At 44.0% G+C, this 16,223-nt stretch overlaps 1 protein-coding gene across 2 annotated transcripts in view; it reads right to left on the bottom strand.

The window, feature by feature from the left end:
* Nucleotides 1-16,223, bottom strand: part of Cdk1 (cyclin dependent kinase 1) — a 1,182,536-nt gene that overhangs the window by 1,155,178 nt on the left and 11,135 nt on the right. Inside the window, exons 6-8 of one of the 2 annotated variants that reach the window (XR_007591216.1) lie at nt 14,841-15,004; nt 14,405-14,546; nt 12,123-12,327 (exon numbers count right to left, since the gene is read on the bottom strand). Coding sequence is in view for 1 of the 2 variants with exons in the window: in XM_050139532.1 (XP_049995489.1) it covers nt 12,229-12,327; nt 14,405-14,546; nt 14,841-15,004 (405 nt within the window). In the remaining variant the exon portion in view is untranslated. Of the gene's footprint in view, nt 1-12,023; nt 12,328-14,404; nt 14,547-14,840; nt 15,005-16,223 lie in introns of those variants that run through there. The other variant, XM_050139532.1, reaches the window with a different exon arrangement.

The following is a 16,223-nucleotide window of genomic DNA, read 5'->3' as shown; positions in this document are numbered from 1 at the left end:
AGATGGATAGATAGATAGATAGATAGATGATAGATAGATAGATGATAGATAGATAGATAGATAGATAGATGTAGAGATAGATGATAGATAGATAGATAGATGGATAGATAGATAGATAGATATATGATAGATAGATAGAGAGAGAGAGATAGATAGATAGATAGATAGATGATAGATAGATAGATAGATAGATGTAGAGATAGATGATAGATAGATGATAGATAGATAGATAGATAGATAGATAGATAGATAGATAGATAGATAGATAGGGATAGGGTTTCTGAAGGAGTGGCAGAGAAAAGAGATTGTAGGCCGACTAGCATTCTTACTTTCAAAACATATCATAACCATATTTTGGCACCAATATGAAAAGCCTCGTCCACTTCTGCAACGGTTTTGCTTTATTTTAGTTTTTTTTTTTAGTTTGGTTGATTTTTTTGACAAAACAAAATGACTTCTCTTCAAACTCCCTTAGGTACACTATCCCAAATCTGGGTTGTTTGAGCCACAAGGATCCATCTAAATATTTTTGCATTGATAGCACTGAAGAGCAAGGTTCTCTGTGGTTTTTAACTAAGCAAAATCAGGTGTCTGGCAGAACCCAGTGCAGCACTGTGGGTCACAGGCCAACTGTTCCTTGTCCTCTGAGAGAAAGGTAGTATGCTGGCCACAGGCAGAGGAGAAAGCCCTGCGTCTGTCCATAACCTGAACAGCAAAGACCAAGGACGCAATTACAATGGTGAGAAGCCTCCAGGTTTGAAGATGGGGGACCCCAGCCACAACCTGCTGTGGCCACCTAGAGACACACCATCCCAGAATATGCCTAGAAGCCTGCACGCGCGCACACACACACACACCCTGCGGGGTGTGTCTCTCAGCAACTTCCAGAAGCTGTGGATACACACAGGTGCTAGCCAGGTGGCTCATCCACCGGACAGTGCTCAAGTCCAATGGACCTGTTTGTCTCTACGTGCTTTACGTGACAAAGACCAGGAGCAAAAGCGACTTCGGGAGCAAAGAGTGTGCTACATCCTTCGGGTTAGAGGTCATCTTTAAGGGAAGCCAAAGTAGGCTGGCGCGCAGGGCAGGAACCTAAACACAGGTTCACTGCCTTGCTCTCCAGGCCCCTGTCTTATACCTCCCAGAACGATCTGCCCAGGGATGGCACCACCTACAGTGGTCCCAAAATGTCCCACAGACAAGGCCACAGGCAATCTCAACTGAGGTTCCTGTCCGCCTAGGCATATCAAGTTAACAGCCAGCATTAGCTAGCACACTGCGAGTTGGCTTTCTGAAGCATCTCCTTACCTTCTAGATAAATAGAAGATTCCATTTTTGGATGTTGTAGGGACTTTTAGTCCTTCCGAATGGTGACAGGGACAACAGTGTCCTTTCTGGTTCTCCTGCAGCCAGGTCACAGCTTCCTGTGTGTGCCGTGCATGTCCGGAAGCCATTTTCACATAAGCAACTAGAGGAGATGAAAGTTAAAAAAAATAATAAATTGGGGGCTGGAGAGATGGCTCAGAGGTTAAGAGCATTGCCTGCTCTACCAAAGGTCCTGAGTTCAATTCCCAGCAACTACATGGTGGCTCACAACCATCTGTAATGGGGTCTGGTGCCCTCTTCTGGCCTGCAGGCATAGACACAGACAAATATTGTATATATAATAAATAAATAAAAATAAAAATAAATTGTCTTTCTGCCCTCAAATTTGAGCCTGTGAAGGGAAATTTGGATGAGTGAGTTTGTTTAGGGATGTTGGATTTTGGAATCCTGCACTGCTGAATTTTGAGTGTTCAGGGCTCGCATAGCCTCCATGTTTAAAAGAATGCCGTCATTTGCAAAGTGGATTGACTTCACAAGTCCTTTTCTCCTGCCCTGGAGATTACACACATCGGCCCAAATGGGCTTTTATTTTCCATTTTAATTTATACAGTATAAATACAAGGTTAGACTCCTTTAGAGTTAGAGGTTTCTCTGTGCAGATGTTTCTTAAAAGCCTTTTTCAATTCATACTGTTGTTTTTTTAAAAAAAAAAAAATTTTTTTATTAGCCTGGCTGCCTGCCAGAATGGGGGAGAAAAATCCTGTTGCGTTTCACACAGAACTGTGAGGCGTCCAGTCCCTGTGCTTTTCTCCACCCCCACCAGCCACAAGATTGTCAGCACCAAAGGGGACAGAGCGACATCTTGTGGGCATCAACCAGAGGCAGCAAAGAGGTGCCTCAGCTGGACTGGAGTGACCCAGTTCCCTCTCCCACAGGATTTCTTGATTTACTTATTTGCCTTTTATTTACCATTTGGCTCAGTTCACTCTAGATCCCAACTTGTTTGGTTTTTATGGAACGTATTCAACTCTTGCCCCCAGTAGAAAAAGATAAACCCGCGGCCTTCTGGCAAGGAGGGAGGGCCATAACTCATGCGCTGGGCTTTTATTGAGTTCCTCATAAAAACAGTGTTGTGTAAGTAACTCTGTAATAAGTCTGGGAAATTTTTCAAACCTTTCCCCCTGAAAAAGGAGAAGGGAAACAGGAATGCCAAACGGGCTTTCTTTCTCTCGCCTAGCTTTGAAGGGGTTAATTGCTGGCTCGCTAACTTGATTGGCTCACTATTTAAGGGGAAATGCATAAATAAGAACCAGGGATCTCCAGGGATCAAACTTGCTTGCGTTGTCCTTGAAAATTCTGTAAAATAGGAGGCAGCCATGTGGACTGTGTAGCAAGGAAGAGAAGTGAACGTGGCATTGAGAAGGGGCAGAACAGGAGATGCTCGGTGTGACCTTAAGAGTGTAAACACAAATATGCATCAGGGTGCAGCTGTCTACACAAGTGGGACTCATTTGGAGGAGGGGGCATGGACCCAGAAATGAGCTCAGAAAATAATATGTATAACCCTATGTACTCTTCGACTTGATAATAATTTTCTCACATTTTTTTTCTTTTTTTCTTTCTTAACTGAACATAAATGAAGATCTCAGATGGGAGGGGTCTGAGAGGTGGCTCAGTAGTTAGGAGTACTGACTGCTCCTATAGAGGACCCAAGGGCAACCCAAACCCCTGAGATCACTTGCACCTCAGTTGCTGGGTGTGAAGATTCTTTCTTACCCTCAAAAGAAGCCAAAGAAGAAAGGAAGAAAAACCTAAAGGTGGCCAGCCAGAAGCATCCAAAACTAAAAAGTCAGAAGTTGAAATTCACTGCAGGCAAATCCGACCACTCTCTTTATGAGGTTTTGCCCTAACTACTCTCTAGAATGTTTGATCCAATGTGTTCCTCTGTGTGGCGCACCACGCCCATCTGTGATCTCTGTGCGGCAATACAGTTTGTAAATCGGGCAAGGGGCTGGAGATTAAAACACACAAAGACACACAGACGCGGGTTATCCTTGAAACAGGAATGCTCCGAGAATGTTCTTTATTGTGTCCAGGGGCAGCTTATATAGGGATAGCCACTCCCCAGCTAAACGCACCAGAAACCATTCCCCTGCCATCAGGAACTCCTGAGGGTCTCGTGCTCCGAGCAGCTGTAGGCACTCAGATCAGGGGAAAACAAGTTGTTTACAAGAAACTCAGGATCTGGGGTTCACAGCTCCCAACACCTCTGGCTTCAGGATCTCGAAATTCCAGTGCCTTCAATCTTGACTTTCAAATGATACTTTCTTGGGGGATGGGGTGGCAAACATACTGTGCCTAGAACTTAGCCACACTTCTAACTGGTATAGGACAGGGTCTAAGAAAAAATATCTCTTGTTCCCACCCCAACTTCAAGTGTGTTTTATTTAACTTTGTATCTCTAGTGCCTGATAGGCACTACTTACCAGTTATTAGATAGATAGATAGATAGATAGATAGATAGATAGATAGATAGATAGATAGATAGATAGATATAGATAGATACATAGATAGATAGATAGATAGATAGATAGATAGATAGATAGATAGATAGATAGAGGATGGATGGATGGATGGATGGACAGATGGATGATGGGGTATATTGGTAGATAGGTGGGTGGATAGGTGAGGAATTAGGTGAATAAATGAACGAATGAACTTTAGTATAAGGTAGATGGCCAAATTTATTAGTTTATCAGTGATTCTCAACCTTCCTAATGCTACGGCCCTTTAATAAGTTCAAGTTGTGCTCACCCCAACCATAAAATCTTCATTGCTGCTTCATAAAAGTAATGTTGCTACTGTTAAGAATCATAATGTAAATATCTATATTTCCTGATGCCCTTAGGCCACCCTCGTGAAAGGGTCATTTGACACACACCCCCCCAAAAGGGTCATGACCCATAAGTTGAGAATCATTGGTTTAGATAATAAAACAAAACAGTTTTAAAAGACTGGGGGGGGGGGGGTCTGTACAAATACAAAGTCATTCTGATCTGCTCCTGAGGACACAGCATCCCTGTCGCAGGCCAGAGCTCCACACAATGGAAAGCTATTAACAGCAGGCCCAGTCACGTGACGGTTATGCAAGAGAAGCTTCACGGGGCACAGCTGCCTTCATCACTCACGCTTAAGCTGCTTGGAAGTGGAAACTCAGCCATGCCCTATGTATTACTTTATCCAAAAGATGCCAGGCTCCCTGCATGGCCACAGCCCATCCATTGGTCTCAGCGTGAGGCAGGCTGCCAGGATTCCTTCTGCCAAGGAATTTCTGCAGTCATTCCAGATAGCAAGAGAGCCAGTTCAGCAGAATTATTCTTGTTAAAAAAAAAAAATGTGGGAAGACCTATGCACACCGGCTGTGAGGACAGTTGGGAGCACTTGGTCACAGGCCAGGCAAGGGACCTAACTGCATTTGTGGGTTTGGTTCCAAAAGAGTCACCTTTTATGGTCCCTCCAGGAGAACCTTGCAGGTCACCTGGTAAGCTCTAGAAAAAAAATAAAACCTCCATATCGGGTGCCATGCAACTGTTCCGTTTGCTCTCTTAGGTAAGAGGACAGCATAGGCCACTGTTCTGAGAAAAGGGGCGCACCAGTTCTCCATGGTGGAGGAAAACTGGGCCTTGCAAAGCCATTTCCCTGCGAACCAAAGGGTAAGTATGCTGTGGCAGAGACCGGCACCAAAACTCTTCTCGTCTCCGAGCCTTCTTGCTGACCGGCATGGCTGTCTGTCGTGGTCTGACAACAGAACTTGATCACCACTGAAGGTGAGATGCCCCGATCGTCAGCACAGGCTTTAGCCGTCTTCTCGTTTCTGTTGTCGATTTTGGACTGTTTATTTGATGAAAAGCAGGGCTCACCGTGGAGCTCGGGTTGGCATGGGGATTCATGATCCGCCTGCCTTGCTGGTGATACCAGCTTGCATCTCTTCACCCAGTTTTCAGTTGCCTTCTGTATGGACCAATTATAGAAGCCATAGGCATCATCAGTCTTGGTCCCTGCAGTCACTAAGCCATCTTCTTAAGGCCTTGTACTATGACGAGAGATACACACAGACAATCCACTTCTATTATGTGAGATATTATCCATCACTTTTTCCAGCAGTTAGCCAACCCTCGACAGACTATTCTGGGCAGACATGACAGCATCTGCAGACTTATCTCAAATGCTACCATTGGAAAGTATGTACAACTCTCTTCCCGAATTGACTTCAGTAGCTTTTTAGCTGCCCAGGGAATGTGCCGCAGGGTTCTGGGTAACTGCTCTGTGAAGACTGGGCAGGGCTGGTAAACCCTGAACTCTCCGTGACACCAATAATGTACTGGGCACTCAGCATAAGGTGTGTTCATCGTAAGACAAATACGTTCACGCTGTGGTGCCAATATACTTCACATGCCTTAAACACGTCCCCAGTAAGAGAAAGATTAAGTCTACGTGTAACAGAAAACGGTAAATGAAAAGGTGGTACTTCTCCTTGTGCCGTTTGGATTGTCTTTCAACCCCCTGATGGATGGTACTAGCTTAAGCCCCACTTCCAGGGCGGACGCCTTGTTTGTGGAGAAATGGCTGATTTCAATGAGCGATGGAAACCTTTTGGGAAGCTTCCACCCAGATGACACCTCTGTGGAGCTGTCTCCGGGTCCTGTCTAGGTTGCAAGGGTGGACTGTGTGTTATCTAACAATGCTGCTCTTGAAGTCTGTTGCCAGAGTAACCAGAAGGAAAGCGTGGGGTGGAATGAAATGGTTTATTTATCTTGTTTTCTGTTAAAGCTCGCAGGGTGCTCCCGGGGGACGTGCTGGGCCATCGGTGATGCCTGTTTAAAGACGAGTGAGTGACTGGACATATAAAAACATTTTTAACCCACAGGAAAACCATAATGAAGATGTAATTCTTAGCCAGGTGTGGCAGCTCACGCCAGTGATCCCAGCACCCGCAGAGCTGAAGCAGAAGGATCACAAACTCAAGCTTAGCCTGGGTTACAGAGTGAGTGACAGTCGCAAACACACGCACACACACACACACACACATATAAAACATCTCCACTATGTAATTCCCTTCCCCAAAATCTCCATCACAGATGAGAAAATTACAGTTTACTTCAAAAGAACACTCAGGAGAGCAAATGGAACTTTGGCAAATTGTGGAACCACGAGCAAGTGCAAGAAATTGCTATGAAGTGGGGCACAATTATTCAAGTACCTTGAACAGAAATGACTCATGCCTCACACAGCATTTACCTCTATTCCTAATAAAACGGAGAGCCAGGCTGAGGCTTACACTATAATCTCAGCATCTGCATTACATATTGAATTCTGGGCCAGCCTAGGCTTCAACGTAAGATCCTGTCTCAAAAAAAAAAAAAAAAATTCCAAATACAAGGGCTGGAGAGATGGCTCAGCAGTTAGGAGCACAGACTGCTCTTGCAGAGGAGCCGAGTTCAAGCCCCAGCATTCATATCAGGTGGCACACACCTGCCTGTAACTCTAGCTCCAGGGATCCCGTGGCCTTCAGAATGCTGTGCTCACAGTCACTACCCATACAGAGACACACACGCGTAATTTTAAAAATCCAAATACATAATGTGCATATATAATTAAAAATAAAATATTTACATACTTACGTAGGAAATTAAAAATTGGAGGGGTTAAACTATGTCATGTCCTATTGCTGCCACCAATGAACTCAGGAACTCCAGTCACCTGTGACCTTATAGCAAGGTATTGCTTTTCTGATGTACAGCTGGAAGTGCGTCATTTGGTGTTTTATTGGGACATTCACATTCATTATAAAAACACCAGGTGGTGATGGCAAATACCTTTAATCCCAGCACTTGGGAGGCAGAGGCAGGCAGATCTCTGAGTTCAAGGCTAGCCTGGTCTACAGAGTGAGTTCTAGGACAGCAAAGATTACACAAACAGAGAAACCTTGTCTCGAAAAACAAAAAACACATTGTTATATAATCGTCAATGAATCTGCTATAAATTATCAATGAACAGGCTTGGTGGTAGAATTACTTTATAATTTTCTCCAAATTTTCCTAAATAAACACATATAAGCATCTTTCTGATTTTAAAACAGTAAAACAGGAAAAGTTCTGTTTATATCCAACTGTAACTTATACTTTGGACTGGAAAATGACTGCAGGTATTTTTTTCTTAAGAAATCTTTAAAATTGTTGAAGGAGAAAGGTAAGAGTAAAGGCAATATGCAATATGTATTTCATAATGTATTTCAATTCAGAAGAAATAGCAAATTAAAGCTAATCCCTGACCTTAAACTTCTTGATCAAACATTTCTTAAACCTACAGTTTTTTTAAAAAACAAACAAACAAACAAACAAAACAACTATCTGGAGGCTAGAGAGATGACTCAGCAGTTAAAAGTTCTTGCTGCCTTTTTTTTTTTGATTTGGTTTTTTGAGACAGGGTTTCTCTGTAGCTTTGGAGCCTGTCCCGGAACTAGCTCTTGTAGACCAGGCTGGCCTTGAACTCACCACCGCCCAACTGCTTGCTGCTTTTATACAGGACCAGAATTCTGTTCATTGCACCTTCATGGGTGTCAGAGCCAGCTGAATGTCCCGCATTAAACGTCCTAGTCTTGGTTCAGTCTGCTGCTGCCCTCTTGAATGCCCTAATTTTACACGGAGCTCCATGAGTCCAGGGATTTGGGAGTCAAGGACCAGATTCTTGGATCTTTACAAACAGACACGTCAGATACAGATACAGGCTTCAAGAACATAAAAACATCTCGCTTTCTCATGACTAGAAACAAACAAGCAGAGTCATCGCCACAGGGACTTCCTGGAGGCGGAGGCAGGGATTGGAGCACTCCATGTGTCCTGCACACTCACTCCAAGTGTTGTGCACACTCCTCACGAGGGCTGCAGGCATCTTTTCGCTGGCCAAAGTGACACAGGGCAAGAGGGCAGGGATATTTACAGTTCACACGCTTATTGCCCTCGAAATGAATTCCCAAAAACTGTTTCAAAGCCTATACATAAAAGACATTGCTGATGAACTATGCATTGACAGTTGCATAGTTAAATATACATACAAATATGCTTTATGTCCCTGGGTCACCTAGAGTTTAATTATGTCCTTAAACACATCGCTTCACACTAAACAAAATAGTCGTTGGTGGCTAAGCAATTACTTCCCAAAGCTTCAGCAAACACAAAGGCCTAGCTATTGGCAGCAGAAACAAGGATTCCTTTAAATCCATTTGATCCAAATGGAAAGTGGAGGAAGTGAGATGTCTAACAGCAATAAAACCCCAGACAAAACACTGCCATGAAACAGGCCGTATTTACCCCATCCAAGCCCAAGGTAGCTGGGCAATTAATTTTCTTTAAACAGCTTGCTTTGCTGACATCTCATTTTTCAGAGGCAGCTGTTAGCCAAATATAGCCCTGTTTATTCACTCCCTAGAAGGCTGTTTTAAAAAGAGCTTCTTCTGGTAAAAATGTTGCATCGTGGAATTGGGGACAACATTAAAAGTAGGGCTTGATGTTTGTGTTCAAATAAACATCTGCTTAAATCCAGTTTTCCGTTCCCGAGGAATCCTTTCATTCCGTGCCATTAGGCACAGTAAATGATGAAGTCTTCCTTGTTTCGGGTCACGCTGGATTCCAGATATAAGAGAAGAAATTTCTCAAGGCCAAGTTCTTTGTTCTGGCACCAGGAGACCAAATGTGATACTACCTGAGTACAGCTAGTGTCTGGCACACAGTTCTAAGGAAGTTGGTTTGTCCTTGTTGATTATGAAGATAGAAAATTTCCTAGAGCACCACATGGTGACTTCTCGCTACAGTAAGTTCTCATGAGGCTGAGGCAGGATGAGCTTCAGGTCAGCCTGGCTGGTGGTGAAAGCCTTTCCAGCAAAGCCTCCACACCTGAGATCTAGTCTTCAATCGCCCTTGCTTCCAAGGGCACTAGTTACTGACAACCACTGTGCTTGGTCTCTGGCTTACTTCTCAGTCTACTGTCTGGGAACAAAATCCCTGACACGGGCCTCTCAGTTCTGACACCCACCCACTCCTTAGAAACCAGGGTCCTTATTTTGGAGTGAGAGTGGTCCCAAACCGTCTAGGCTGGTTGAGAACTCACTCTGACTGCAATGTTTTAGAAGCAATTTTGCATCCTTTTTTACACCAGGAGGCAGAAAGCCCAACAGCCATTCCCCACTGCTGTGGAAGTCTGTGGCCCTCTCGTGGAAGAAAACAGACAAATGTCATGACTGAGAAGGAGGAAGTTAAGATTTACTGTTCTAAGTGGGGTGGAAGGCACGTGCCTGTTCTGCGCTTCTTGGCATGGGTAGAGTCCAGAGACTGCTCATCACAGTCTATAAGATTGCATTGCAGGCCAGCAGATTTCTGCGAGTTCAAGACCAGCCTGGTGTACAAAACAAGCGAGTTCCAGGACAGCTAGGGCTGTTATACAGAGAAACCCTGCGTGGAATGCTCCCACCCCCATTAAAAGGTCTCATTCTGCCTGTGGACAATTGTGGTCATTTCATATTCAGAGTTATTTTTCATTCGTGCTCGCTCTTGATAGGTTTCCAGAGCCCAAAGCACTTCTATAACTGCTCAGATCGAAGCAGCCAACTCTTGGGGCAGAATAAGAATTCGGCAGTCTTGCTCATGAAGATGCCTGCCACCGGGCTGGAGAGATGGCTCAGAGGTTAAAAGAACTGACTGCTGTTCTGAAGGTCCTGAGTTCAATTCCCAGCAACCACATGATGGCTCACACCCATCTATAATTAGATCTGGTGCCCAGAACACTATATACATAATAAATAAATTTAAAAAAAAAAAAGATGCCTGCCACCATGAGAGACTAAGACCAGCGGCAGTGCGGCTGGGCATGAGACCTGTTCCAGAGACCTGCCGTCTCACAGCACAGCATTTTTTTTAAATATTTATTTATTATGTATATAACATTCTGCCTCCATGTATGCCCACATGCCAGAGGAGGGCGCCAGACCTCTTTACAGATGGTTGTGAGCCACCATGTGGTTGCTGGGAATTGAACTCAGGACCTTTGGAAGAGCAGGCAATGCTCTTAACCACTGAGCCATCTCTCCAGCCCACAGCACAGCATTTTTAGAAACTCTCTGGTAGTAGCGCGCCACTCAGTCACCACGGAGGCTCCTTCCAAACACAAAGTACTGATAGTAATCAACCACTACCACCGCGTTCGTTACCCAGTTACTTGTATAACAGAGAACCCGGCTGAGATCACTTCACGAGGACTGCGCCTCCAGAAGACTGCTTTTTATTTACTTTTCTACACTAAAACAGTAGGTACTATGCAGGAACACTTCAAACTCTACAGGTCCTCTGGAAGGTAGATAAAGGACAACAGTACTGGAAGCTAAAATAGGAGCAATGCTCTATAAGCAATCTTTAAAAAAAAATTAAAGTATAATCTAACTTCAAGTGGGCTTCAAATTGGGAGTATTTAAATCATGAAGCACTAATCACTGTGTTCATCAGTACTTTTGAGATTAAATGCCAGAAACCCAATTCCAACTAAGTTAAGCATTAAAAAAAACTGGGAAGTTAGAGGTGAGGGGGACCCAAATCCCCAACTCATACCCCCCCAAAAAATATAAGGAGGTTCAGGTTTTAAGGCAACACTGTGGGAACCAGGGCCTATGACCAACTGTCACCCCAAGGCTCTCTGGTCACCCCCCCCCCCCCAGTTTACATGAGCAACAGGAAAACCATCACATGGTGAGGGTTTCTGGAGGCTATGGCATTCGCCAATCACAGTTAGAAACACCTAGGCTGGCCTCCAGCACTGGGGTTCTCTAAACACTTGAGGAAGTTTCTGGAAACTGCACGGACTGAAAACTATTCTAGCAAACTTGTTCCCTCCATGTGAGACAGAAGCTGCTACACTCAGAGCATAACGCTACAGGAACTTCCCTGACTCCAGCAAAGGACAGAGGACAAGAGTCTGAGCGATTATAACCTGAGCTGGTGAAGGAACAAAACAAGTCAGCTCCGTCTTTAAGACCCTCCAAGTATTGAACTAAAGCCCTTCAGCCCTCCCATTCTGAGAAGATCAGGCTGCTTCAAGAGTTACACTAAGCAACATAACTTCCAAAGTGAGTAATTTCAGCTAAATATTTGGACAAGGCCGTTTTTAGACGCTGCTAATAAACAGTGCTGTCAAGGGTTTCAGCGGCTTTCCGGTTAGACTTAGAAGCTCCAGCAGCACTCTAACCCACCTCCGACCACGGACGGCGCAGGAGTCCAACTGGACAAAGCTTTCGCAACAACCTAAAAAACTGTCCTTCCGCTTGGACAGCCCTTGGTCTCTAGCCAAATCCTGGCCCACTTTGGTGCAGGTACATGTTGATCTCTCAGATCCTGGCCTTCTCATCCACGCTTAAACACAAGTAGAAAAACTCTACGAAGGCAGATTATAGTCTCCACCTGGCAAGAAACTGACAAGAAGACTCCAATACCCAGAGGACAAAGGTCCTTCAAAGCACGCGAAAGTGAGCGCAGCTCCTAGAGTGCACTGCCCAGGTGCAGGAGCAGCTGCTGTGTCTGGAATGATTCTCTCCACAGTTCCTCACAGCAAGGCCTACTTCTGGGACAGTAACAAACAGCCACCACAGTGAGATCTACACATATACAGAATTATATTTAAATTCATATGGAATATTTACATGTTAATTAAGTTATATGTATGAAATTAGGAAAAGTCCAGGTGATGGTTTACAAACAAACAAACAAACAAACAGAAGAAAAATATACAAGACAGGAAGAGAGCCAACAGTAAATGTCACTACGTGGCCCTGCCACAGCAGGCAGGGACTTCCACAGAAAACTACATCTTCTTAATCTGATTGTCCAAGTCATCAAAGTACGGGTGCTTCAGGGCCATTTTGCCAGAGATTCGTTTGGCAGGATCATAGACAAGCATTTTCTGGGAAAAAAAGGAAGAAGTAAACTTAGAAAATGAGCCCATTAAAAAAATCCCATAAGCCTTAGCTTCCTCCAGCAGTGAGCCATGCAAGTAATTATAGTGAGTGCCTGCTTAAGGGAACTTCCCCAGCTCACTATCAAGCCTGCCCTCTACCCTCCAAGATGCTCAACTCACGGATGTTATAAATTATAAAATAAGCACTCAGACAGTTTTAAAACCAAAACATAAATTTACAAATTATCTAGTTAATTATATCCACCGTGAGAATTTCATATCCATCTGGTATTCACAACGTTCCTGAAAAGGTGGCGATCAACTATTGTGTTATATGATACAATGCTTGGCCAAGACAGTAAAGGAAAAAACCCACAATGTGTTTTTATAAACACAGCTACAATAGATGGATTATTTAAAGTATACTTATATACTCTAGAGAAAGTATTTGATCTTAAATTTGTTCATACAGATTATCTTTATAGAAAATTAAATCAATAAGACTAAAAGCCCAACCCACCATGACCAACAGGCCTTTGAATTACAATGTAGTGGAGGAAGACCTTGAAATTCATGATCTTCCCACCTCTACCTCCCAAATGCTGGGATAGGCAGATGCCATGACACCAGGTTTGTATGCTGCTAGAGACCAAACCCAAGGCTTCATGCGTGCTGGGTATGATACTGACATGGCTATACCCTTAGGCCTAACAGACACCTTTGCTAACTAGTTACCACCTAAACTCCTGTATTCATTTAGGATTTTATAAGGCTTTGAGGACATGTCAGTTAATCCTCAAAGAATATGCTGCATTCTCCAGATTAAGATTCCAAGTCTCTCCAGTACATTAAAAAAATTTGTCCAAATCAGGCAGCACCCAGGAGGCAAAGCTAGGTGGATCTGGCCAGCATGGTCTACATAGAGAGTTCCAGGACGGGCTCCAAAGCTAAGTAGAGAAAGCCTGTCTTGAAAAACCAAAAGGAAAAAAGAAAAGAACTTACCCAAATCTAGAAACAAAGGGGAAAAAATAAACTGAAACCTGAAGCCAAGTCTAATCAATAATCCACAGTGGCTTCCAACTGTGGGAAATTGTGTTTCTCAGGGGCCAGCTAAAGACGCAGACACTGCTGACCACCACACACTGCTGCCTCCGGAAGAGTGCAGAGGACAATGGCACTGCCACACAACGCTCAACAGGGACCATTAGCTAGGCCAGGGTGTCAGCTCCACTGAGGAAACTGGTTGGTGTACAGGACTGACTTTTGTTAAGTGAAGTGAAATTCTTTACATTCAAAGCTTGAGAGCTAAGGATGTAACCCAGTAGAATTCATGGCCATCCTCCCTACCTTCCATACATGACCGCCAGCACCATAAAACAAGCAAACATGACCAGCAGACTGGACCCAAGATACGGAATGTTCCCAAGTTGACAAACAATACCAATATGTGAAATGTGTATGGGCTGCAGAGTCTGAACAAATCTGAACTCCATTTGGTGGCACAATCTATAGATTATAATGGAGCTGAAAGACCAACTGGAATGTATATTTGAATCCTTCTGTAAGTTAAAATTTAAATACTGCTCTACCTAAAAATATCCTAAAGCAGGCCTTTAACAGTTATTGTTCTTTGCATAATTTCTTAAAGGAAATAACTGCTATCAGGGTGAAACAATGTAACCGAAGAAAAACAAAATTACAGTTGGTCTTTCCGAGGCTTTCTAAGAGAGAAAACTAGGCCAGCCCTGAGAAATGGCATTTACGCTGTAAAAGCCCGAATAACTCAAACTATCAAGCAGTTGTCAACACAGTGCAGTATGGTAAACACACACACAGTCAGAAAGCAGTCATTACAATTCAGCAACTACTCTGGACTAAAAGGGTGTGCGAGCCCGGGCCTGCTGCAGCGTGTCCACCACCAGGATGAGAAAGTCTAACACTCAAGACCACTAGCGCTTCCTGCCTCGAAGGCAGCATTGCCAGGGGCATCTAACTCCAGGACTCTCCCGCTCCATGCTCAGGCACTCCCGTGGGTCACTGTGAACATGCACTGTGCTCAAGCCATAAAGCACAGCTGGCTTACCGAGAGCAAATCCAAGCCGTTTTCATCCAGGTTCTTGACGTGGGATGCGAGGCTTCCTGGCTTCCACTTGGGAAACGTGTTCTTGTAGTCCTGCAGAGACTCTACTTCGGGCCACACTTCGTTGTTAGGAGTGCCCAGAGCTCTGAAAGAAAAACAAAATGCGGGGACAGAGAGATGGCTCAGCGGTCAAGAACACTGGCAGTTCTTCCAGAGGACCAGGGTTCAATTCCCAGCACCCACACGACAGCTAACAACTGTCTAACTTGTTTCTGGAGATCTAATACCTTCACACCAATCCACATAAAATAAAGTTAAATAAATTATTTAAAAAAAAAAAAAAGAAAAACAAAATGTTATCTCCTACACGGTGCCTTTATTATTTAACCTTACAAACTTTTAATAGTTTAGGTATAAAATAGTTCAGGTACACAATTACCTGAAAATTCTGAAGAGCTGGTCAATCTCTGAATCGCCATGGAAAAGTGGCTTCTTCGTTGCCAGTTCTGCAAATATGGTACCTATACTCCAGATGTCAACAGGGGTGGAGTAACGAGCTGATCCCAGCAACACTTCTGGAGATCGGTACCACAGCGTCACTACCTGGTACAAGACAAGCACACGGAGTAAGCGTGCTATATATAGCCGCTTCAGTGGGCTGGCTTGAGAAAGCTGTGTAGGTCTCACCAGGAGTTTAAGTCAATTAACAATATACAAAATACTTAGCTGAAACTAATTATTTTATTACTAAGTTCTTCCCGTTAGTGGGTAAAAACAATGAACATCTTGCTTTTCAAATCATTAAAGCAGAAGGATCAAAGTAGCTATAGCCTGACTGGGCTTCATGGCACACACCTTTAATTCGAACACTTCAGCACACGAAGGCAGAGGTAGGCAGATATCTGTGAATTGGAGACCAGCCTGGTCTACAAAGTGAGCTCCAGGCTAGCCAGAGCTACATAGTGAGACCCTATAGTCTCGAAAAACAAACAAACAACAACAAATAGGCACAGCCTGATATGGTCAAAACAATTAAAGCATAAAAAGCATTAAATACTAATGATGGTTTGGGAATGGTACTGTACAAAGTGCGGGTTTTGTTTAAATGTTAACATGGTAACTAAAATTAACAGAAACATTAAGCCAAAAAAATTGATTAGTGATTTGGAACTAATCAACCATAGTGGTATATTCATCAAAATAGTGACTCTGTGACCTCTAAGAACAAGGTCATCAGCAGTTACAGCCAAAGATAACTCATGTAACTGAAAAATAAAACACAACAGACAAGACAGGGCCGAGAAGGCAGTCAGTGGAGAGCATGTGCCGCCTATAAGCCCCAGCATACATTCACGGGCACAGCAGTGCCCACCCAGAATCTCAGCACCCAAGGGACAGGAAACAGGGCAAGCATCAACAACTACCCAGACAATGTGAGGACAGCCAGGGCTACAGGAGACCCTGCCTCAAAAACCATAAGAAACAAGGCAGGAAAGGGACAAGGGTCTGGTCACCTGACACCATGGACTCCAGATTCACAACTCCCCAGCCGTCAATGTTCTTGTGCTATACAAGTTAATGCCTTCAGAGAAACAGAGGAGCCCAGTCTGGTGATGTAGACTACAATCCCAGCTCCCAGAAAGGTAGGATAAGCAAGTCCAAACCTATCTAGTCCAGTGACAAAGAACACAGTTCAGGGGTAGAACACTTGCCTGGTATGTGAGGCCCTAGGTGCAAGGCCCATGGCGGAGGAAAATAAAAACAAACCACATGAAATACCAACAGTCAACAGAACACTGACAAAATTTGATAGGGCCATGGG

This window comes from Alexandromys fortis, unplaced genomic scaffold, assembly GCF_014885135.2.
Source record: "Alexandromys fortis isolate MF-2015 unplaced genomic scaffold, M_Fortis_MF-2015_v1.1 scaffold_9, whole genome shotgun sequence".
NCBI classification, from domain to species: Eukaryota; Metazoa; Chordata; class Mammalia; order Rodentia; family Cricetidae; genus Alexandromys; species Alexandromys fortis.
Note: the sequence above shows the minus strand (reverse complement) of the source record. Positions and strands in the feature narration are given on the sequence as shown.